The sequence below is a fragment of the Vollenhovia emeryi genome, unplaced genomic scaffold, assembly GCF_000949405.1.
Source record: "Vollenhovia emeryi isolate VEMERY1.0 unplaced genomic scaffold, V.emery_V1.0 DF939130.1, whole genome shotgun sequence".
Classification (NCBI taxonomy): Eukaryota; Metazoa; Arthropoda; class Insecta; order Hymenoptera; family Formicidae; genus Vollenhovia; species Vollenhovia emeryi.
In genome coordinates, this window is record NW_011967236.1 from 80,053 (window position 1) to 97,359 (window position 17,307).

The window sequence follows — 17,307 nt, forward strand, 5'->3', positions numbered from 1 at the left end:
ACAAAAAATATATGTACATACGTGCACACGAGAAAAATGATGTACTAACAACATTAGTTGGCAGCGTAATTGAAAATAATTTTGTTAATAACAATATTAATGAAACAAGTATGTCATAATCTTGTTATAATAAAATATTATTTCATTAGTACTATTATTATTGAATTAACAAGATTATTTTCAATTTTGCTATTAATACATCATGTTTTGTGTGTGTGTGTGTGTGTGTGTGTGTGTGTGTGGTGTGTAAAATTCCAAAAGTAAAAACAATTTTGCTTTAACTATGTTCGTCTACCATAATAATGGCTTTTAATGGGCTAAATACCACCGTAATAGATAATTTGGAAATGTTCAGAAACAAAATTGTTTTTTAAATCAATTTTATATTGCACGATAATACGATTATTATCACAATCAATTGGTGTCATTAAAAAAAAAGAATTATATATCCTACGCACGAATTAAATTTATCAAATTGACTACCGGATCAAATTAAGTTCAGAATATTTGCGATTGTCCCAATTAATCTTCGTTATTAATTTCCGATGGATCAATGCCAAGGTAAACTACTAATAGCAAATAAATCACCCGTTTGATAATGCCTTCAGGAAATTGACTTACTTATTGAGACTCAATGTTTTTGTATAAAATGCCTTAACGTTACTTTTATGATATCTCGTAATTGATTAAATTAATTTGTATAAAGCAATGGATGTGACATGTGTGAACGAGTGTGATATAACTATATAACGAGAATACGTTCTTACAGGCGAAAACGGAACACGCCACAATCGCAATAGGTACGAAACTTTCAGCGTTTTTACGTATAATACTAAGAATCTCAGTTTGAAACATTTAGATAAACGACTTTCCATGTTCGCCGTTAGCTATACCTAAAGCTAAGATCCTGTTATCGACGTCGAAAATTGTGTTTTAACATTTAAACGTTCAAAAATACAGAATCGTATTTGATTCGTCTCGCGTCCAACATGTGCTAACGTTTAAAAAAGTATCGTTGATTTAAACTCTTTATCTCTATTTCTCCTGCTATCATTCCTCGCTATCTCGTTATTCCCACCGGAGAAACAGTTTTTACTCGCGCCTTATCATACAGCTTTCTATTTAATATTATCATCTTCGCGCGCATAAAAATAAACTAAATTAGTGTACGTATCAGAATCTTTTCGAAAAGCTCGCGCGCCACGCGCAAAATAATATGCCCCTTCCTTCCAAAAAGTATAAATGTTAAATGTACATATATGTATAATTAATATACTTACTCGGCATTTATATGTCGTTTATATTTTTTATCCTTCCGCGCTGTTACTAACCATACATAATGCTAACATATTGCATTAAAATAATGTAGAACGTAACAATAAACTAAAGAGCATTGTACATTGTTTCAAAAGATAATTAAAAACGCCGCGACGTATTTTGATTATGTAGAGAGAAAGAGAGAGAAAAATTGTCAAATGGCGGAAGTTACCGTGTCGGAGAGTATGCTGGACACCAAAGATCTTCGTGTGAGAATCTCTCTCGTTCGACGAAAATGACTGCTCGCATATTCTACTATCGTAGAAACTTCGTTAAAACAGTAATATTATTAGTTTAGTATAGTAGTACCCTAATGCGGGGAATATATAAAAAATTAAAAAATATACGAGTATATATAAAACACATAGAATGCATATTCGTCGTAGCGCATCTTGCATAAAGTCGGACTTTTGGTTCTATCTGTTCGTTCTAGTCGCAAAGTCGTAAATAATCGACTTGCACTTAATAGCAGCGCATTTAGTGTTGAACATGTTGTCTTAAACCTAAATTTCCTAATTGTATGTAATTGTATGTTTTCGTCGAGATAAAATATAGTATGGCTAATACAAATGAAGACTTGCGCACAGAGAATATGATTCAAGTTCGTATGCCTTTCATCGGAGAAGGCATATTATTTTGGCTGTAAGACGCCTTTACTTCTATCTACGTTTCGCAATACCTGATTTTTACAAAAAGATCCGTTTGATCTTCGGCCGATGCACACTTTGGTATCCAACAAGCTTCTCCACGCGTAATCGGAACATGAACGATCGATAGTCGTGATATGGGCAGTGAATGATTAAGCAAGTACCAATATTAAATGGGCTGGCTCTCCCATTGAGGCGCCCATTCTGGAAGTCGTCAATCTGCATTAGATGGCGGCGTGGCATATCTCGAGCGCGAATCCGAGTCTCCGTCACATATATATTTTCCTGAAACAATTTCATTTCCTCAAATCTTGTGACAACTAGTCAAGTCACAAGAATTATGCTTATCGATATCGTTTTTTTCATTGTAAAGAATATAATATTTTCTACGTGACGAGATTATTTCATTTTGATAGAAAAACACATGGAACAACGATAGCTCGACATGGAGGTTCAATATCGCGCGTCACAGTCGTTGTTACTTACAGAACGTTCCTCTCGATACATACTGTTAATGTATATTATATATTCCATTAATAAAACAATATTCTCTATAATGTGGTATCTCGTTATATCCTTAAGTGGCACAAAAATTATTCTCTTCATACGATTGCTCTTACGTAATCACGCAATGATTAAAAGACGCCTAATAATCTGATTAACATACCGGATACAAATTTTCGCTTCACCAAGCTCAATCGATATCCAGAGCCTATAAGCTCAAATTCGACACCCGACAATGTGGTCCCTTCGCAATTGAATTGAGTGAATATCGTTCCCTGACTGCCCGGGCCGTGTTCGAGCTCGACTCGTGCCTTCAGGGATCCGACTCCGTTACCCTCGCTGTGCTGCGAAAGCTCCGTGAATTTCCATAGTACGCGATTTGTATCAGGCAGCCACTGTGCCGGCGGTTTGCTATTGAACGATTTGAAACCACCGTCGATGGGAGCCGCAACGTGGAGATTTAACAAGGGGCTCGGTGAGGCCATGGCGCGACTGTTGTACTTGTAATCGATCTAAAATCGAAAGCAATCAAACTTACAACAGCTGTCACGTGAAGCGAGATAGAGAGATAAAATTGTTGCCTTTGTCTCTCATGAATATCTTCTTAATGAGATGACAGAGACGGTCGGATACCTTGAGATCGGTGTGACCCGTTTCACACTTCCAATATGCAACTAATTGAAAAGGGCACGAGCTGGCGCCTTCTTTGCATTTGATCTGGTACTTTAGGATGTCCACATTGAAATACGAGGCCGAGGGATTCTGTTCAGCTTGCCGCCGTAGCAACATAGTTAAGGCACTCATGTTGAATTCGAAAATTGTACTGTCGACGGTAGTCTGAGTTGCGTCCCTGGAAGCATCCCACGGTCACTCTTTTTATCAAACTGCCTTCTCTCGATTTGAAGGACCAACCGAAATGACTTACATGCTGATAAGCTGGCTGTTCGGCAACAACCTCTCCAACCTGTTGGTGTTCCTCACGCGAAAGGTCAGTTTGGCAGGACTGGGATTATTCGCCAGGACCGTGACGATGCCGGCCGGAAACGAGAGCATCATATCACCGCTCAGCTTCACCTGGCAGCGGGTCTCGTCCGTGCCGCGGAAGTAGGAATGCACTATCTCGTGGAACGCCACCGCCAGCGGGATGGTGTCAGCTAGGCCGATCGTGAGTGGAGATGGTCCCCGCGAGGAGCCCACGCCTACGCCAGCGGTGCGAAATTCCAGGCTGGCGACGCTGTCGGCGCGGGATATCGTTGCGGGTGACATTCTGCCGCGTGGCGACGGACCCTCTCCTCGACGCGACGGCGGTCTAGGTATCACGATTGATCCCGTTGGTGTCGAGGATGCGGACTGCTTGGGCGGTAAGGCCGGCGTGATATCTCCAACTTCCGAAAATAAATCCCCATCTAAAACAAGAAGAAAGAGAATTAGATTGATTCCTTCTCGTAAACTCTTGTCTCCTCTTATTCTTAATTCCATACAAATGAAAAATGTTTCAATTTAAATACATCGCTATGCCGAATTTATCTCTATACAGTCGTCAAAAATGATGGCTATTTGCAATTACATTGGATCATGAGAGCATTAGATGTGACACGCTACAATTTTTATAATATTCTTAACTCGTTTCTTAATAATGTTTCTCTTTTGCACGTATCGTACAGTGTCAGTAATAGTAAGTTCAGTCGCTATTTGACGTTACAAGTTTCGCAAACTTTAACATATTCACAGATTCGATGGTGACTTAGCAAATTTGTATCTGCCACCCGGCAAGCGGATAAACTCGTTGATAGGGTTTTACCTATTGGGAATCGGGTATGAGAATGTGTAGGCGGCGCGGATTGTGGCGGCGGCGGCTGCGATGGGGTCGGCGATGTGGAAAGTGGCGGTGGGCTCTGCAGCGGGGCGTAAGGATGGCTACCGGTCGGTGTCGATGCGCTCGACGGCGTACTGCTAGGATTGAACAAGTTTAGGCCAAGTAAATCTGAGCTTGGCTTACCTCCTAATTGTTGTGACACTGACTGAGACCTTTTCATGTGATGATCGGAATCAGTATTCGATCCTCTACGTCCCTGTTCGAAACATGAGTTACCGTCAGAAAAGCGAATAACATTTTTTTCTTTAATGACATATATACACCAAGCATTCCAAAAATCGTAATACGACCAAGAAAGAAATTTTTCTTTGAAAAGTAGGTACGAAAAATACAATATTGATAATATTTCTCTAGAGGAAACATTTTGATTTAAAGTCATCTGAGGAAGATGAAGAAATCAATAGTATATAATACTACGCTACATGTATTGTACTGTATATGCTATTATACTTTGTAAATTATACGTACTTTTGCGTTATGGTAATATAAATAAGTTAATGAAGAAAAATCTACAAATTAGCGTACATTTACACTCCTCAAATACTGTGTATATTATTTATTAAAAATTTCAAAACAGGACTTTTCTACTATTTAACCTGCTCTACTTATCTTCTTTGGATGTTACTCTTATTATCAAACACCCTGTATACAACGTATGTAGTATGGACTTATAATTTCAACATAATCCTCTTTCCGTCCTATACATCTTGCACCGTCCCAGAAGCCTCTGAAAGGCTCTGGAACAATCTAAGACGTCTATAGTACAATTTTATATAGTATTATATACATTTTTGTAATAGTATTACATTGAAATAAAAATATTGCTTTGTATGTCTGTTTCTTTATATTATCAATATTACTTCGCAACTCAAATAAAATCATACAAGTATGTCTAAATATATATCATACTTTTGCCTTCTTCCAAGTCACGGAATAACATCTATTATTTTGGTCGTGAGTCGCGATGTATAACGCACAATACGTGATTTTTCAGCCGAGAGTATAACTCACTGTTGGTGCAGGTGATAAAGATAAATTTTCCACTGTCGCCCTCAATTCGTCCACACTAGCGCTCATGGGTGCACCACCATTGCTGAGAGGTTTTATTTCCACTCGAATTTTACGTTCCCTCTCATCCTCCGAATCAGTATCTGAACTGGAATAGAACCCCTTTTCGTTTTCCCACGGATCTGGCTTCGGTCTAATACAAAAACCATCCTCATCCACCTCCGGCGTTGGCGTTTCTGATTTTCTGCTGTCTTCCTTGTCCTCCCTATTGTGTTCATGACAAATCACTTACAATAATATACTTTTGTAAGTTCCAGCAGGCCCAGTGCATTACACAATAAAAACTTTTTCATGCTAGAAGCGTGCTAAAATAATAAAGTTGTTGCGCTTATAGGCATGATACGTGAGATAAAGTTAACGAGTACCAAGTACTCTACTGCATTGATAAAGAAATGCTGTACATGGATCTATAAATGCTTTCTTTCCGAATTTTGCAGTCTTCTAACTTTCAAATATATACGTGGATTTCAGTAGAATTTCCATTTTCAATTTATCGAGAAACGAGAAATCAGTCTGATGGCTGATAAAGACTGTTTCTTGATATTTTATCAAAAGTAGTATAAAGCTAAAGGTAAACATATACGAAAGGTGTGCTTTCGGTAATAACCATTGACAGCACAAACTAGGATTAGTCCAAGAGAAATCAATGTAGTAACGAAAATTAAAATTGTACAACTCATTGTTATTCGGTAGTCCGTTGTATAGTAACTGTATCATTCGAGCGATATCGAATAGTTACAAGTTACTGAAAGTAAATAGTTATTATTTTGTATCTAACAGATGAATAAAATGAAAGAAATTCTACATTTTGCAGAAGAAACGTGTTATTCTTATTACCACATAGTACAAAGGAACAATATTATTAAAAAAGAGCCAATAATTTAATTGATTTCACGGTTCAGTGATATGTTCTCGAAATATTGTCTGAATTTACAAAATAACAGATATTTAGAAAGTTTCAGCAACTTCCAAATTATCCTACTTGTGACAGTTTATTTGAACATTGGCACCCAATAATGTACAGCTTTCAACGTCTGTAATATGGAAAGAAAGCATTTGCAGACTCTACCCCGTATATCTGTGATTGGTAATGACTGATAGAAAATTATAATGTGCAGTATCTCAAACAAACAAATAGAATCCAAACAAACAAATAGAATCCAACAACGAATCATTCCAAGTCTAAGATTCACATCCAGCGATAATAGATTTAATATAAAATCTTAGATATAAACATTTCCCGCGAGGTAAACCGCTGACTAAAATCATGTGCACCTACTAATGCCCAGTGGGCATTACTTTATCTTATTTTGTCTTTATCATGCCCAAACTAATACCCAAAAAATGCCCAGTAATGCCGCAGAATCTGCAATGTCCTCAGCGGTTTACCCCATTTCCTTTGTTAGAGTACAAGTAGAATTTGTCTGCTGGTTGTGAAACTGATTTTATGTGCACTAGGTCTGCTGTGCATGCATGTACTGACAGGTCAGACTTTTCTTCTTTGTTGCTGCTCGTGTCCATGAGGTCCTTCTTCTTCTTCGCCTTCTTCTCCTTTCGTTTTTCTCTCCTACTGCGTAGGAACCCTGTTGGTCGTGGACACCCCAAATGTAGACAATAGGACGGTATATGTATTGTGATATATGCACTAGCTACTCATTAAACATATACTTTATGCGAATTAAACTCTCACGGTTACTGCAAACTATGAATTTATTTCTATCTGCGGAATTAATGTTCTAAACTCTTGTTAAATTCACTACACTCAAATATTTATGCAATAATAGAATATTGTATAGTTATATAATGGGAGAAAAACCGATGCTGATATTAAAAAAGTATCACAAGAGATATCGATAGCATTTCTACTAATAACAACAACCAAACTATGTACGAATAAAATGAAAAAAGGCAGAAAAACTACATAGTTGCATTACTATCTACACGAATATGTATCTACTCAAATATACAGTGTACAGTTTATACGAGAACTGCTGCTGCTTGTATAAGAAAAAAAATATATATAAATTGTTATATTCCGTCTCAACATTTGTAATATTTAGATAGGCGACAGTGTGTAACTATAAAATTTAATGGGAAATGAAAATATTAAAGAATTTACTTTCCAAGTGATCGAGACGTAGCGCAACATGATCTAATAAACAGCATCTAATACAAACAAATTGACACATGTCGTATTAATAACTAGCATTCCTGTATGCAGTTGTAATTAATTAATTAACTTCCACATTCTCCGATAACGCAGACACGAGTTTCCTCGCAAAGATCAATTTATTACTCGCTAATTAGATTGTTTTCTTCATTTAAATTGTGCCGTTTCTAACGAATAGATCACGAATAGCCGATCTAATTTCTAACATTTTTCGTCTTTCGAGAAAACACGTGTCAGCACTTGGTAAAACAACGACTAACATAAGTGAATACCTACATCAAACGAAGAATGCAAATGAATACAAAAGTGAGGTATACAGGAAAGAAAATTCAGTTGTGAAGTGGAGCACGTCGCGTTAGTAGAAATATGAAGATATCCCACGCACCATCACCATCAAAAGTCCTACGGTCTCTGGCATCGTCTACATTCCTCTTAAATTGTTTTTCTAACAATTACTAAACCTACATTGACACTATAAGAAATGCATTGCAACATTCTTCTGCACGCCTCTCTTTCGAAGATTGTACACACAGAGGGACGTGTCCTCTGCAAGCCAATCTAACATCGCATGCAAAAATAGTCTTGGATATTAAACGGACAGATATTTAGAAGAGCAATCGAAAGAGAAAGAAACGTTCCATAATCGATCAATTGTAGTGAATGCTGCAGGAGATGCTATAGAAACGATCCTCGACAAGAATATAACTCGGGATAATTGCTTTCAGAATTATATTAGGCTGTTGGAAAAGAGAGAAAAATATTCCTGCACTTGGAAAATAAATGTAAAGAACATGTGAGCCATGCAAATTAGGAATTTTATAAAAACGGCTCACCTGCGGCCCCGTCAGTAGCCAACCCCACTCTTGTATCTCAACATTATTCAAGTCCAACTCCCTTTAGCTTAGTCATATTTCTCTTTTTTTTTATCTCACTGCACCAATGTTACGGAATCAACTTTAGAAGTAGATACAATTATACGCCGCAATCTGTGTAATTGTAAATCTATTCAGGACGCTCATTAGTGGTACGTGTTAGCATTTGGATCACTCATGACTCGTGTAAAGAAGTTAGAATATGAATTGTACGTCTCGCGATTATATAACCCGTCCGTGTATTTATTCTTAATTGTATGACACAAAAAAAAGAGTTAAAGAATTAAACGGAAAGGCAAAAGTGAAGCTATGTTAACACATATATGAACGACGTTATTTAATCTTTAATCTTTCGCGGTAAAAAAAATATATATACACAAAATATATTTTGTATATATATGTGTGTATATACATATATTACATTTTTAAATATATACAAAAGTCCGAAGCTTTTTTTGTCAAATGATGATTTCATAATGAACCGAATGCACTCGGTGATACAGTCTGTGATACAGTTTGTACAAATATATAAGAATTGTCTAGATTTCATTGTGGTTGTGCAAGACAACTGATGCAAACATCGCCATAATCGGATAATATATATTCCACAGAGAGATTTGTTAGAAAAACAATTTATAAGTGAAACTTTATGAAAGTAATTAGACTCCCCGTACATTTCTAATCCCATATATTTGCTAGATACGCCTACGTTTTATAAAAGCGTCTTTCAACGTTAGTGAAGTGTAGCAAACAAAAAAAATATTTCTTCCTTCAAACGAAAGTATCCTCCCGATCCTTGGTCCGTCTCAAACGCGGATAATAAATCAAAGTGAAGAAATATTTTGCACGAGCGTTATACGTGAAGCAGAAATTAATGTTACACTAGAATGCACTTCTTTAATATGTAATTCATTGGTTTGGCGAAAGATGTATTGTAACATTAATTTGAAGCGTTTGGACAATGTTAGTATACGTACATCGCTGTTCTAAAAGTGAGCACAGTGGAGGAATCGTAATACGCGCAACCACTATAAGTCAGTAGATAATTTATTTCACCATATTACGTTCTGTTCGACCATAAAATATACGAGATATTTAAATAGAAGTAATGCCACTGTTACCGAGTACCAGTAAAGAGAGAATAACCGACAGAGAAATATTATAGATAAAGATCTACGTGAAACATGCTCGAATAAGACTAACCTTTTACAAATTAATGCAAGAAAGTATTTTAATTTATGTAAAATTACAGAATAAGTTTATATCTGAGAATTTATGCGGCAATAAACATTTTCAAATTAACAATTGGCCATTCATATTCGAGCCAATATTAATAGATCGACCAAGTGAGATCATCAGATTAAAATTGTGACTATTGAGGCAACAGATGAAAAATTGTGTGCAAAGTTATTTCACACTCTTTCAATATTCTTTAATGAAAGGAAGAGAAGGAGAAGTAGAAATCGTACGAACAGAAGCACGACAATCGTTAATTGTATGTTGCATCAGTGAGAATCAAGTACAGAGTTAATTACTTTATCAATGTACTCGGCAGTTAACATCGGTATCAGTAATCTCTAATGTATGCTGTATGTTGTATTCTAACAACAAAGTGAGAGGGTATGGTAGAACGGGGTACAGGAATAAAATGTAAATTGTTACATTTAGATCCTCTGAGAGGGTTCCTGGAGATGCTGGGAGGTGGAACAGCAGGAGGCAGGTTGTTCCCTTGAGGGGTGGCAGGTGCCGAACCAGACGACCCTGCTTGCTTCTGTTTGTCTGAAACAACACTCATCATTCTCACGTCTTTGAATACCTCCCCCGTCAACTGATGGCCCTGTTTTCCTCTCGCTCCGTGTCGCACTTATTATGCACGTTAGTCGAAACCGATACGAATTTTAATGACCTTTACACTTTCAGTGGCATTTCCAAGCGTTCCAGAGGAGTGAGAATATTCTACATGGCCACATGATACTTCTGTCCGTATACTTAAAGTAATACCCGACACACAAAAGAGACTATGCATAAATGCACAAAAATTGGAGGCAAAATTAAATATTGTAATTGTGCAAAAAAACTGTTACAATAAATTTCCCACTTTTGAATGGATGAATAAAGTAAAATAATAATCCTTCACATATTGTATAAGGACAATTTGTAATACACATATAAAAGTATATAATTAGCAACCAAATTAACATAAAAAAAAAAACAAACAAACTCCCTGGAACACAATGGTACTCTATTTGTCATCCTCCACCTAATGTTAGATCGTTACGCAGAAGCAAGTATAACACAACAACCACATAAGCATAAACAAGTCGATAAAAACCGTACTGCGTATCATTCGAATTGATATATCTGTGATATCGAGTGCTGCAATTCAATTGGGCAAGTGTACAATGTGATCAATGATATGGTACTAACGAATATATAAAATAAAAGACGGCAGAACAAGCCTACCCAGACGTATGCAATGTTATGCTGATACTTGTTTTATGAATGCTCACCACTAGACGATAACGAAAGAATTTTTCGTCGGCGGAGAGCGTATCCACCTTTCGTGCGATAACATGAAGATGAAAGTAATCGACGTAGCGTAAAAATGTTACAAAAAAAAGAAAACGGGAAGAAATATATCGTGTGTAAGAGATGTAGCATCTCATTGCATCGAGCCAAGGTAGGTTCAAACTATTGCAATTAAAAAGATAATTAAAATTTCGAGAGTCTATATAACTTCGATGAAAGAGAGCTAGAAAGAGAGAGAAAGAAACCTACCCTGGGAGTTGGACATGAACAGGTTGAGTAGCGAGGTAGTACGGCGGGAAGCCTTGGTGGTTTGTGCATGAGACAGTTCTCTGTCCTTTTCCTTCTGCCTTTCTTTTTCTCTATCTTTTTCCAATATCACCCTCCCCCTGTCCCCGTCCAGTACTCTCAAAGTACCACCCTCCCCTTTTAAACCCCGATCTTTTTTTGAACTGTGACTGTTACCGGCTACGCCTGTTTCGCCGTTGGTTCCCTTTGATGTTTCCTTAGACGCCTCCACGCTGCCTTCCGACTGCGAGTGGCTGGTTATTTCTGCTAAACTCGTCATAACTTCCTCATACTCGATCACACCTGATTTACAAACAAGTCAGCGGATATCAAGGAGTGCAGAAACGAAGGGAAGTCTTCGAAAATACTCCCTTTTTACCTGGTTTCTCGAAACCCGTGTATTTACTCTGAACAAATTGCTCTAACAGCTTCTCCACCGTCATATCAACGCACTGCCGTTTGAAATCGATATGCACCTGGCCGACCTGCTCGTGATTGGTTTGCAAAACGTCCGCGTACGTATTCAGAAACTCCTTCATGTGCTTCAGATGCGTCTCCTCCACATCTTGGAACCGCTTGGTAACGAAAACGTACATTGATTAGCACGCCTCGTCAATCGCCCGCGCGACAATATTATCTCTCGCAGGTCTACATTTTAACTAATCAAAATGTTCTACAGCTTCGCCAGCGGTAATTAACAACGCCAGTGTTTGCTTGACCAGACCTGGCATTTTTAATAATACAGAAAATTTCGCCTCAGTGGTCGAATTGGCGAGACGCCCGCCTAAGAGTGTAGGGAGGTCCAGGTTCAAACCCTGGCTGAGGTAATATTCTTCGCAATAAATCTGTATTATTAAAAATGCCAGGTACGGTCAAGATAACACTGACGTTCTACATTTTAATTAAGAATTAGTACCCTGCAAGCCTGAGTCATTTTCGCCTCGAAGTCGTTTCGTATGACCGTGTACTTGTCTACCAGCGTCTTGTAATCATCTTGTGCCTTTTTAAACTTGCCCTCCGCCTTCTCCAGCTCCCTCTGACTGGCATTGTCCTTCTTCAATTTCTCTAATTCGAGGCGCTTTTGCATACACATGTCCTTCGCCTTGTGTAACGTTACCGTAATGCTCTGTATACTTTGTACAACTTCTAAAGTAGACGATTCTTCTTCCTTCACCTAAATGCATCGGTACATATTCGTTATTCTCCAGTTAAACTATTTTGATTACGAATTAATGGAAATGAATTGATGTGCCGGCTACGATAGATAGGGCCACTGCGCATCGCTGACTTGATTGCCTGACAATGAGAATCTACCGACCCAACAATGTGGGCGGATACTGATAATTTATGGAGCACGTATCTAACATATTTTACACAGCGTGGCAATCGTGAAAAAAAAAAGATAGCGTTGTATCTTACTCTGACACCGCAACCAAATCAATGAGAGAAGAGTGTAACATTAGATGTATTTTAAAATTAAGAGGTACATTTAGCCAACAAGTTAAATAGGGAGACATTAAGTGGAAATTAAGCTCGTTTAATGCAATGCAAGTTAAAAGGGGAGAAAGGCCAACTATGCGAGCACTGAAAAGCCGTGAATATTATTTTACGTTTTTATTCCCTCCAATAATTAACTCGAATAATTTACTTAAATAGCGTGTGTATATAAAGTAAACAGTAAACGTTTTAGCTTTAATAAGCCTAACTTCAAGTACTTTTACGTATGCCAACCGTAAAGGAGGAAATAGACAACTTTTGTAAAATATAATATATATTGTAAAATATAAATCAAACCTAATCAACTAGCAAGTAGATTAAAATGAATTAAACTGACGCATAGACTAAGAGGCCCAGGAATTAAAACCAAGCTTACGTAAACTAAAATTTACATGAGAATGTAAACTAAAAGGTGTTTTCTAATGGGAAAACACCAGCACGCTTATGGCATAATAAAATAATTTACTTATTGTCAAAATTTGTGACAGATTGTAGCTAACTCCGGGAGTTAATAAAATAAACACCTTCGAGTGCAATTTTAAGTTTCATACTGATTAGTGAGACAATAATACGATAATTAAATAGGGAAATGCAATTACGTACAGCCTTATGTTTCTTGTGTAGCTCATCCGCATATTTTGACACATCTTTTATGAGTTCGGAGACTCGCTGGGCCATTTGGAAGTGTAAAACAGCGAGTTTCTCGGCGGCGCCTCTCAAGGCGGCCCATACAGGTGCGAATGTTCCTTGCGTGCTATTACTCGCCTGTTTTGCTACCTTACTAAGAAGCTTATAATTGTTCTCCTCTATGGCTGATCTCTCTCGCAAAAATTCAGCCAATTCCTTGCTGGCGATTACACCATGCTTCATGTTATGGTACAACACGTCAAATCCATTGTTCTTTTCGCCCTTGAATGATAAGAAAAAAATAGTATTTCAGTATCTTCCTCAATTAAATCGAAAATTTCATTGGTCTTTGATTATTGAACTTTACTCGGATTAAGTGCACGTTGAACTTGATCCCTAACTACCATTCAACTTTCGCCCGTATTATCTCTTTTCATCTTCAACAAAGCAGGTGTTTGAACCCATCCCAATCGCGTGACGCGCTTATATAATGTTCCGCGACTATTTTAATTTAACGATAGACCCCTTAATGAATTGGAAGCCAAGTTTGTCTTCCTAATAGAAATGTCGAAGGTTTGAATATTAATTTTCAAATTTATCAACACTTGAAGAAAAGGCTCTCGGCATCGAAGAAAACGGATAACGAAATTGTGCCCTTTTCTCTATATCAAATAGAGTTTAATAAATGGTCAATTTTTAAAACCTAATAAAGGTACAAAATGACGATATGAAAGTAACGACTTTCCTTGACATTTTCACCGAGAAGCAATCAACTTCACATTCATCAGAGAGAATGTTGTAATTAAAATTAAAATTGCAAATGCACCACAGACACCCATGATTATATGTAAACGTGCGTGTGCGCGCGTTTTAAATTCGAAACTCTGGGAATTGGTGTAAGGGACGACCGCGGAGAGTTGCGGGCCATCCATTTTTCCCGTCGGAAGGAGATGCGTAAAAATTCTGCAATTAGAATACTACGACCGAGAGATATGCATTGGAGCAGTACTTAAGACCACTTAGCCGTTTAACACTTGAACTCTGGTCACGCGGTAAATCCACATTGAGCAGAACCGCTCGAGTGACGTCGCCGTAATAAGCTGTCATTACGTATTATTGCCCTTGTCATCCTATTGTACCGATTACTCCCGGCGGTTATACGTCTCAATTTCTGCTCTGATTTTATTGTGAAAGAATCTTTCGTAAACAGTCCGTTTTACATCGGCGCCCGTGGCAATCTCCGATGCGGGATACTCAAAAAGGGGAAGTGACAACTATCTTATCTCGACAATGTGCGTTAGGAGAGAAAGAGTTGCAGATAAATATGTACCATTGGTCAATGGAGATTTGTAGCGCCCTCGGAAAAAAAAGCGTTTCGTGACAAAACGTCAGCGCGGTCAGATTCATACCTGACTTTACTTCTTTGTCAAGATAATAATATAGAAATAAGTAAGTGTTCATGTGCGCATTTTTCTTTACACTCGCCGCACCAACGTCTACGTATTCATAGTACGCGAGTGCTATTATATAATCAACTAGATGCGAAGGTACACGCACATTTGTAAAACTCTATGGCTCCGTAGTCCGGTATTCATAGTCTAATCTTATATCCAAGATCATCTCAAGTACAATCTCGAAACGCTACAGGCCGTTTCATCGGTCAGATGGTGCTTCAAAAACTGCACCTGACTAGACACGAGATGATCTTGGGTGTAAAGCTTCGTTCGGAGCAAGTCGTGGCCGACATGTACATACTCGGAGAGAATTATCTCTTAAAATTTACCCTGGAAATCGTGTAATCGTGGGACATCGTGGCATTTGGAAGAATTTTATGAGAGTTTTTAAATGCCACGTTGTCTCACACGATTTTTAGGATAAATTAACAAAAAAATTAAATATAGATAATAAAAATGTAGGAACCAAATGTGACAATATTGTAGTAACTACCAGTTTCATTATTAAATTTGCATTTGACATGTTATAATATTTTTAACGATGTATCTGTCCCTGACGTCAGTGTCGATTGCATTTTGCTATTGCATTTTTTAACGTGAGTGAAGCTAATACACAAATGGTAAGTGGCGATAATTCATTAATTTTTCTGCTGCTTGTACAGTAATATTTGGGAAGTGTCTTTCTTTAAGGAAAAAAAAGAGATTAAATCTAGTTGAAAAATACGCAAGAAAAATACAACAGCGATGTTTTGTAGATGAACGTAAAATGTAATGACAGAGATTTGTTACGTGGGAAGTTGAGGGGCAACAGTAGTTTTAAACAGTACTTTTACGTCCAATTCTCATTCCACACTATTGTTAAGTGTGGAATGAGAATTGGTGAAACATTGGCCCAATATTTGGTTGTATTGGGTGCCGAAAGTTCAGCCAACGCACTGTTGCTACTAGGGTAAAGCCCAATGTCCACGATGCTAGAACTTGGACCAAGTTCTAGCATCGTGGACATTGGCCTTAAAGGCTGGTCTACAATACATGGAGTAAGCTGGAGTAAGGAGTAGGAGTAACGAAATAAATCCATTTTATTTCTTACTCCTACTTCAGCTCTTAGCGCCGATCTACAATACGTGGAGTAAGCGTGGAGTAAGGAGTAAGAGAGAGCCCCAACTTCTAGCTTTTGGTGTAAGGCAGCTGAGATACAGGCATAATTTTTAAAATATTTGTAACACTGATTGATGGCATTTTGATTATCCGAGAGTAAGCCTAAGAGCTGAAGTAAGAGTAAGAAATAAAATGGATTTATTTCCTTACTCCTACTCCTTACTCCAGTTTACTCCAGCTTACTCCATGTATTGTAGACTAGCCTTTAGGCTTACTCTCGGTGAATCAAAATGCCATCAATCAGTGTTACAATTATTTTAAAAATCATGCCCGTATTTCAGCTTCCTTACACCAAAAGCTAGAAGTTAGGGCTCTCCCTTACTTCTTACTCCACGCTTACTCCATACTCCACGTATTGTAGACCATGCATAAGAGGAGCAGTAAAAATTGAGATGTAACGTAAAATACACCTCGCGCGAGCAGCGGCGTTTACTCAGAAAAAAAACCCGCAAGTTAACGTAGGGTTAACGGCATCGAACAATTAGTGGAATCAGATTCCGTCTCTTGGCGCGAGATCCCCGTCGTCTCGGTCGCGAGCTCGATACGACCCCGGCGGGGACTTGCCCTCGCGGACGATCTCCCCGGCGCGTAGGCTCGCGGATTCTCGCCGCGGGCAACGGGCGTCGGTGCCGCGAACGCGCGTGAATACCCCGGCAATTAGAGGAGGCTAATTGCGAGACGGTACAGACGGGCGGCGGGGGGGAAAACTGACGCGCGGCAGGTGTCCTTCAACCACGCGCGTAAAAAGAGATAAACGCGTAGCCCGAGCCGCGCGTACGCCAGGCTGCACTAGAATGCACATGTCAATGAGTTGCAGATCGGACCCGATGTTTTCCTTTATTCAAGCGTGTTTCACGCTACGAGTTTGTTCAGTATGTGAGACGTGGGGAGGAGGAGGGTAAGTGCACGTAAGATAGGTACAGAGGACGAGGAGAGAGGTGGGAGGGGAGGGAGAGACAGAGACAGAGAGAGACAGACAGGCACAGAAAGAGAGAGAAAGAAAGAAAGAGAGAAAGAGAGAGAGAGAGAGAGAGAGAGAGAGAGAGAGAGAGAGAGAGAGAGAGAGGGGGCGGGGGGGGAGAGAAGGAGGGAAAGAGGGCGACGGGTCGAGCGAGTGTAGGGTAGCAATTGATGGGACAGGGTGGCGCGTTTGTTGAGCTAATTACTGTAAGGCGAGGCGCTTACTCGCGCCGCTACATACAAACGGCATTAAAGGTGGTGGTCATCAATCCTCGGTAGGGCCCCTTCGCCCGCCCGGCGAGTCGGTCCCTCTCCCCCTGCCCCTTCGTCGCTCCGCTGCGGA

General features: G+C 38.8%; 1 protein-coding gene across 5 annotated transcripts; it reads right to left on the bottom strand.

Moving 5' to 3' along the window:
• Positions 1–1,271: 1,271 nt before the first annotated feature.
• LOC105568239 (F-BAR domain only protein 2) lies at positions 1,272–13,700 on the bottom strand. Of its 5 annotated transcripts, XM_012023723.1 has the most exons (12): positions 13,369–13,700; positions 12,185–12,442; positions 11,648–11,843; positions 11,233–11,571; positions 6,896–6,995; positions 5,356–5,617; positions 4,491–4,540; positions 4,270–4,418; positions 3,394–3,874; positions 3,102–3,318; positions 2,632–2,980; positions 1,272–2,249 (listed from the first exon to the last, which is right to left on the bottom strand). In XM_012023723.1, exons 1-12 carry the CDS (start codon positions 13,633–13,635, stop codon positions 2,179–2,181), a joined length of 2,739 nt encoding a protein of 912 aa, XP_011879113.1. In that variant the 5' UTR covers positions 13,636–13,700; the 3' UTR covers positions 1,272–2,178. The 5 variants fall into 5 exon arrangements, with proteins under 5 accessions (XP_011879113.1, XP_011879115.1, XP_011879112.1 ...); XM_012023725.1 differs by having other exon boundaries at positions 4,270–4,540; positions 11,446–11,571; XM_012023722.1 differs by having other exon boundaries at positions 4,270–4,540; positions 6,905–6,995.
• Between the last annotated feature and the right edge of the window lie 3,607 nt (positions 13,701–17,307).

What these genes read in the sequence shown, in the direction of transcription:
- LOC105568239 (XM_012023721.1), bottom strand. Translation starts at nt 13,635, where the DNA reads ATGAAGCATGGTGTAATCGCCAGCAAGGAATTGGCTGAATTTTTGCGA. An exon ending in GTTCATGTCCAACTCCCAGG is followed by an intron (nt 6,996 to 11,232) that starts GTAGGTTTCTTT and finishes CACGACCAACAG; the next exon opens with GGTTCCTACGCAGTAGGAGA. An exon ending in AACAGCCAGCTTATCAGCAT is followed by an intron (nt 3,319 to 3,393) that starts GTAAGTCATTTC and finishes GGATGCTTCCAG; the next exon opens with GGACGCAACTCAGACTACCG.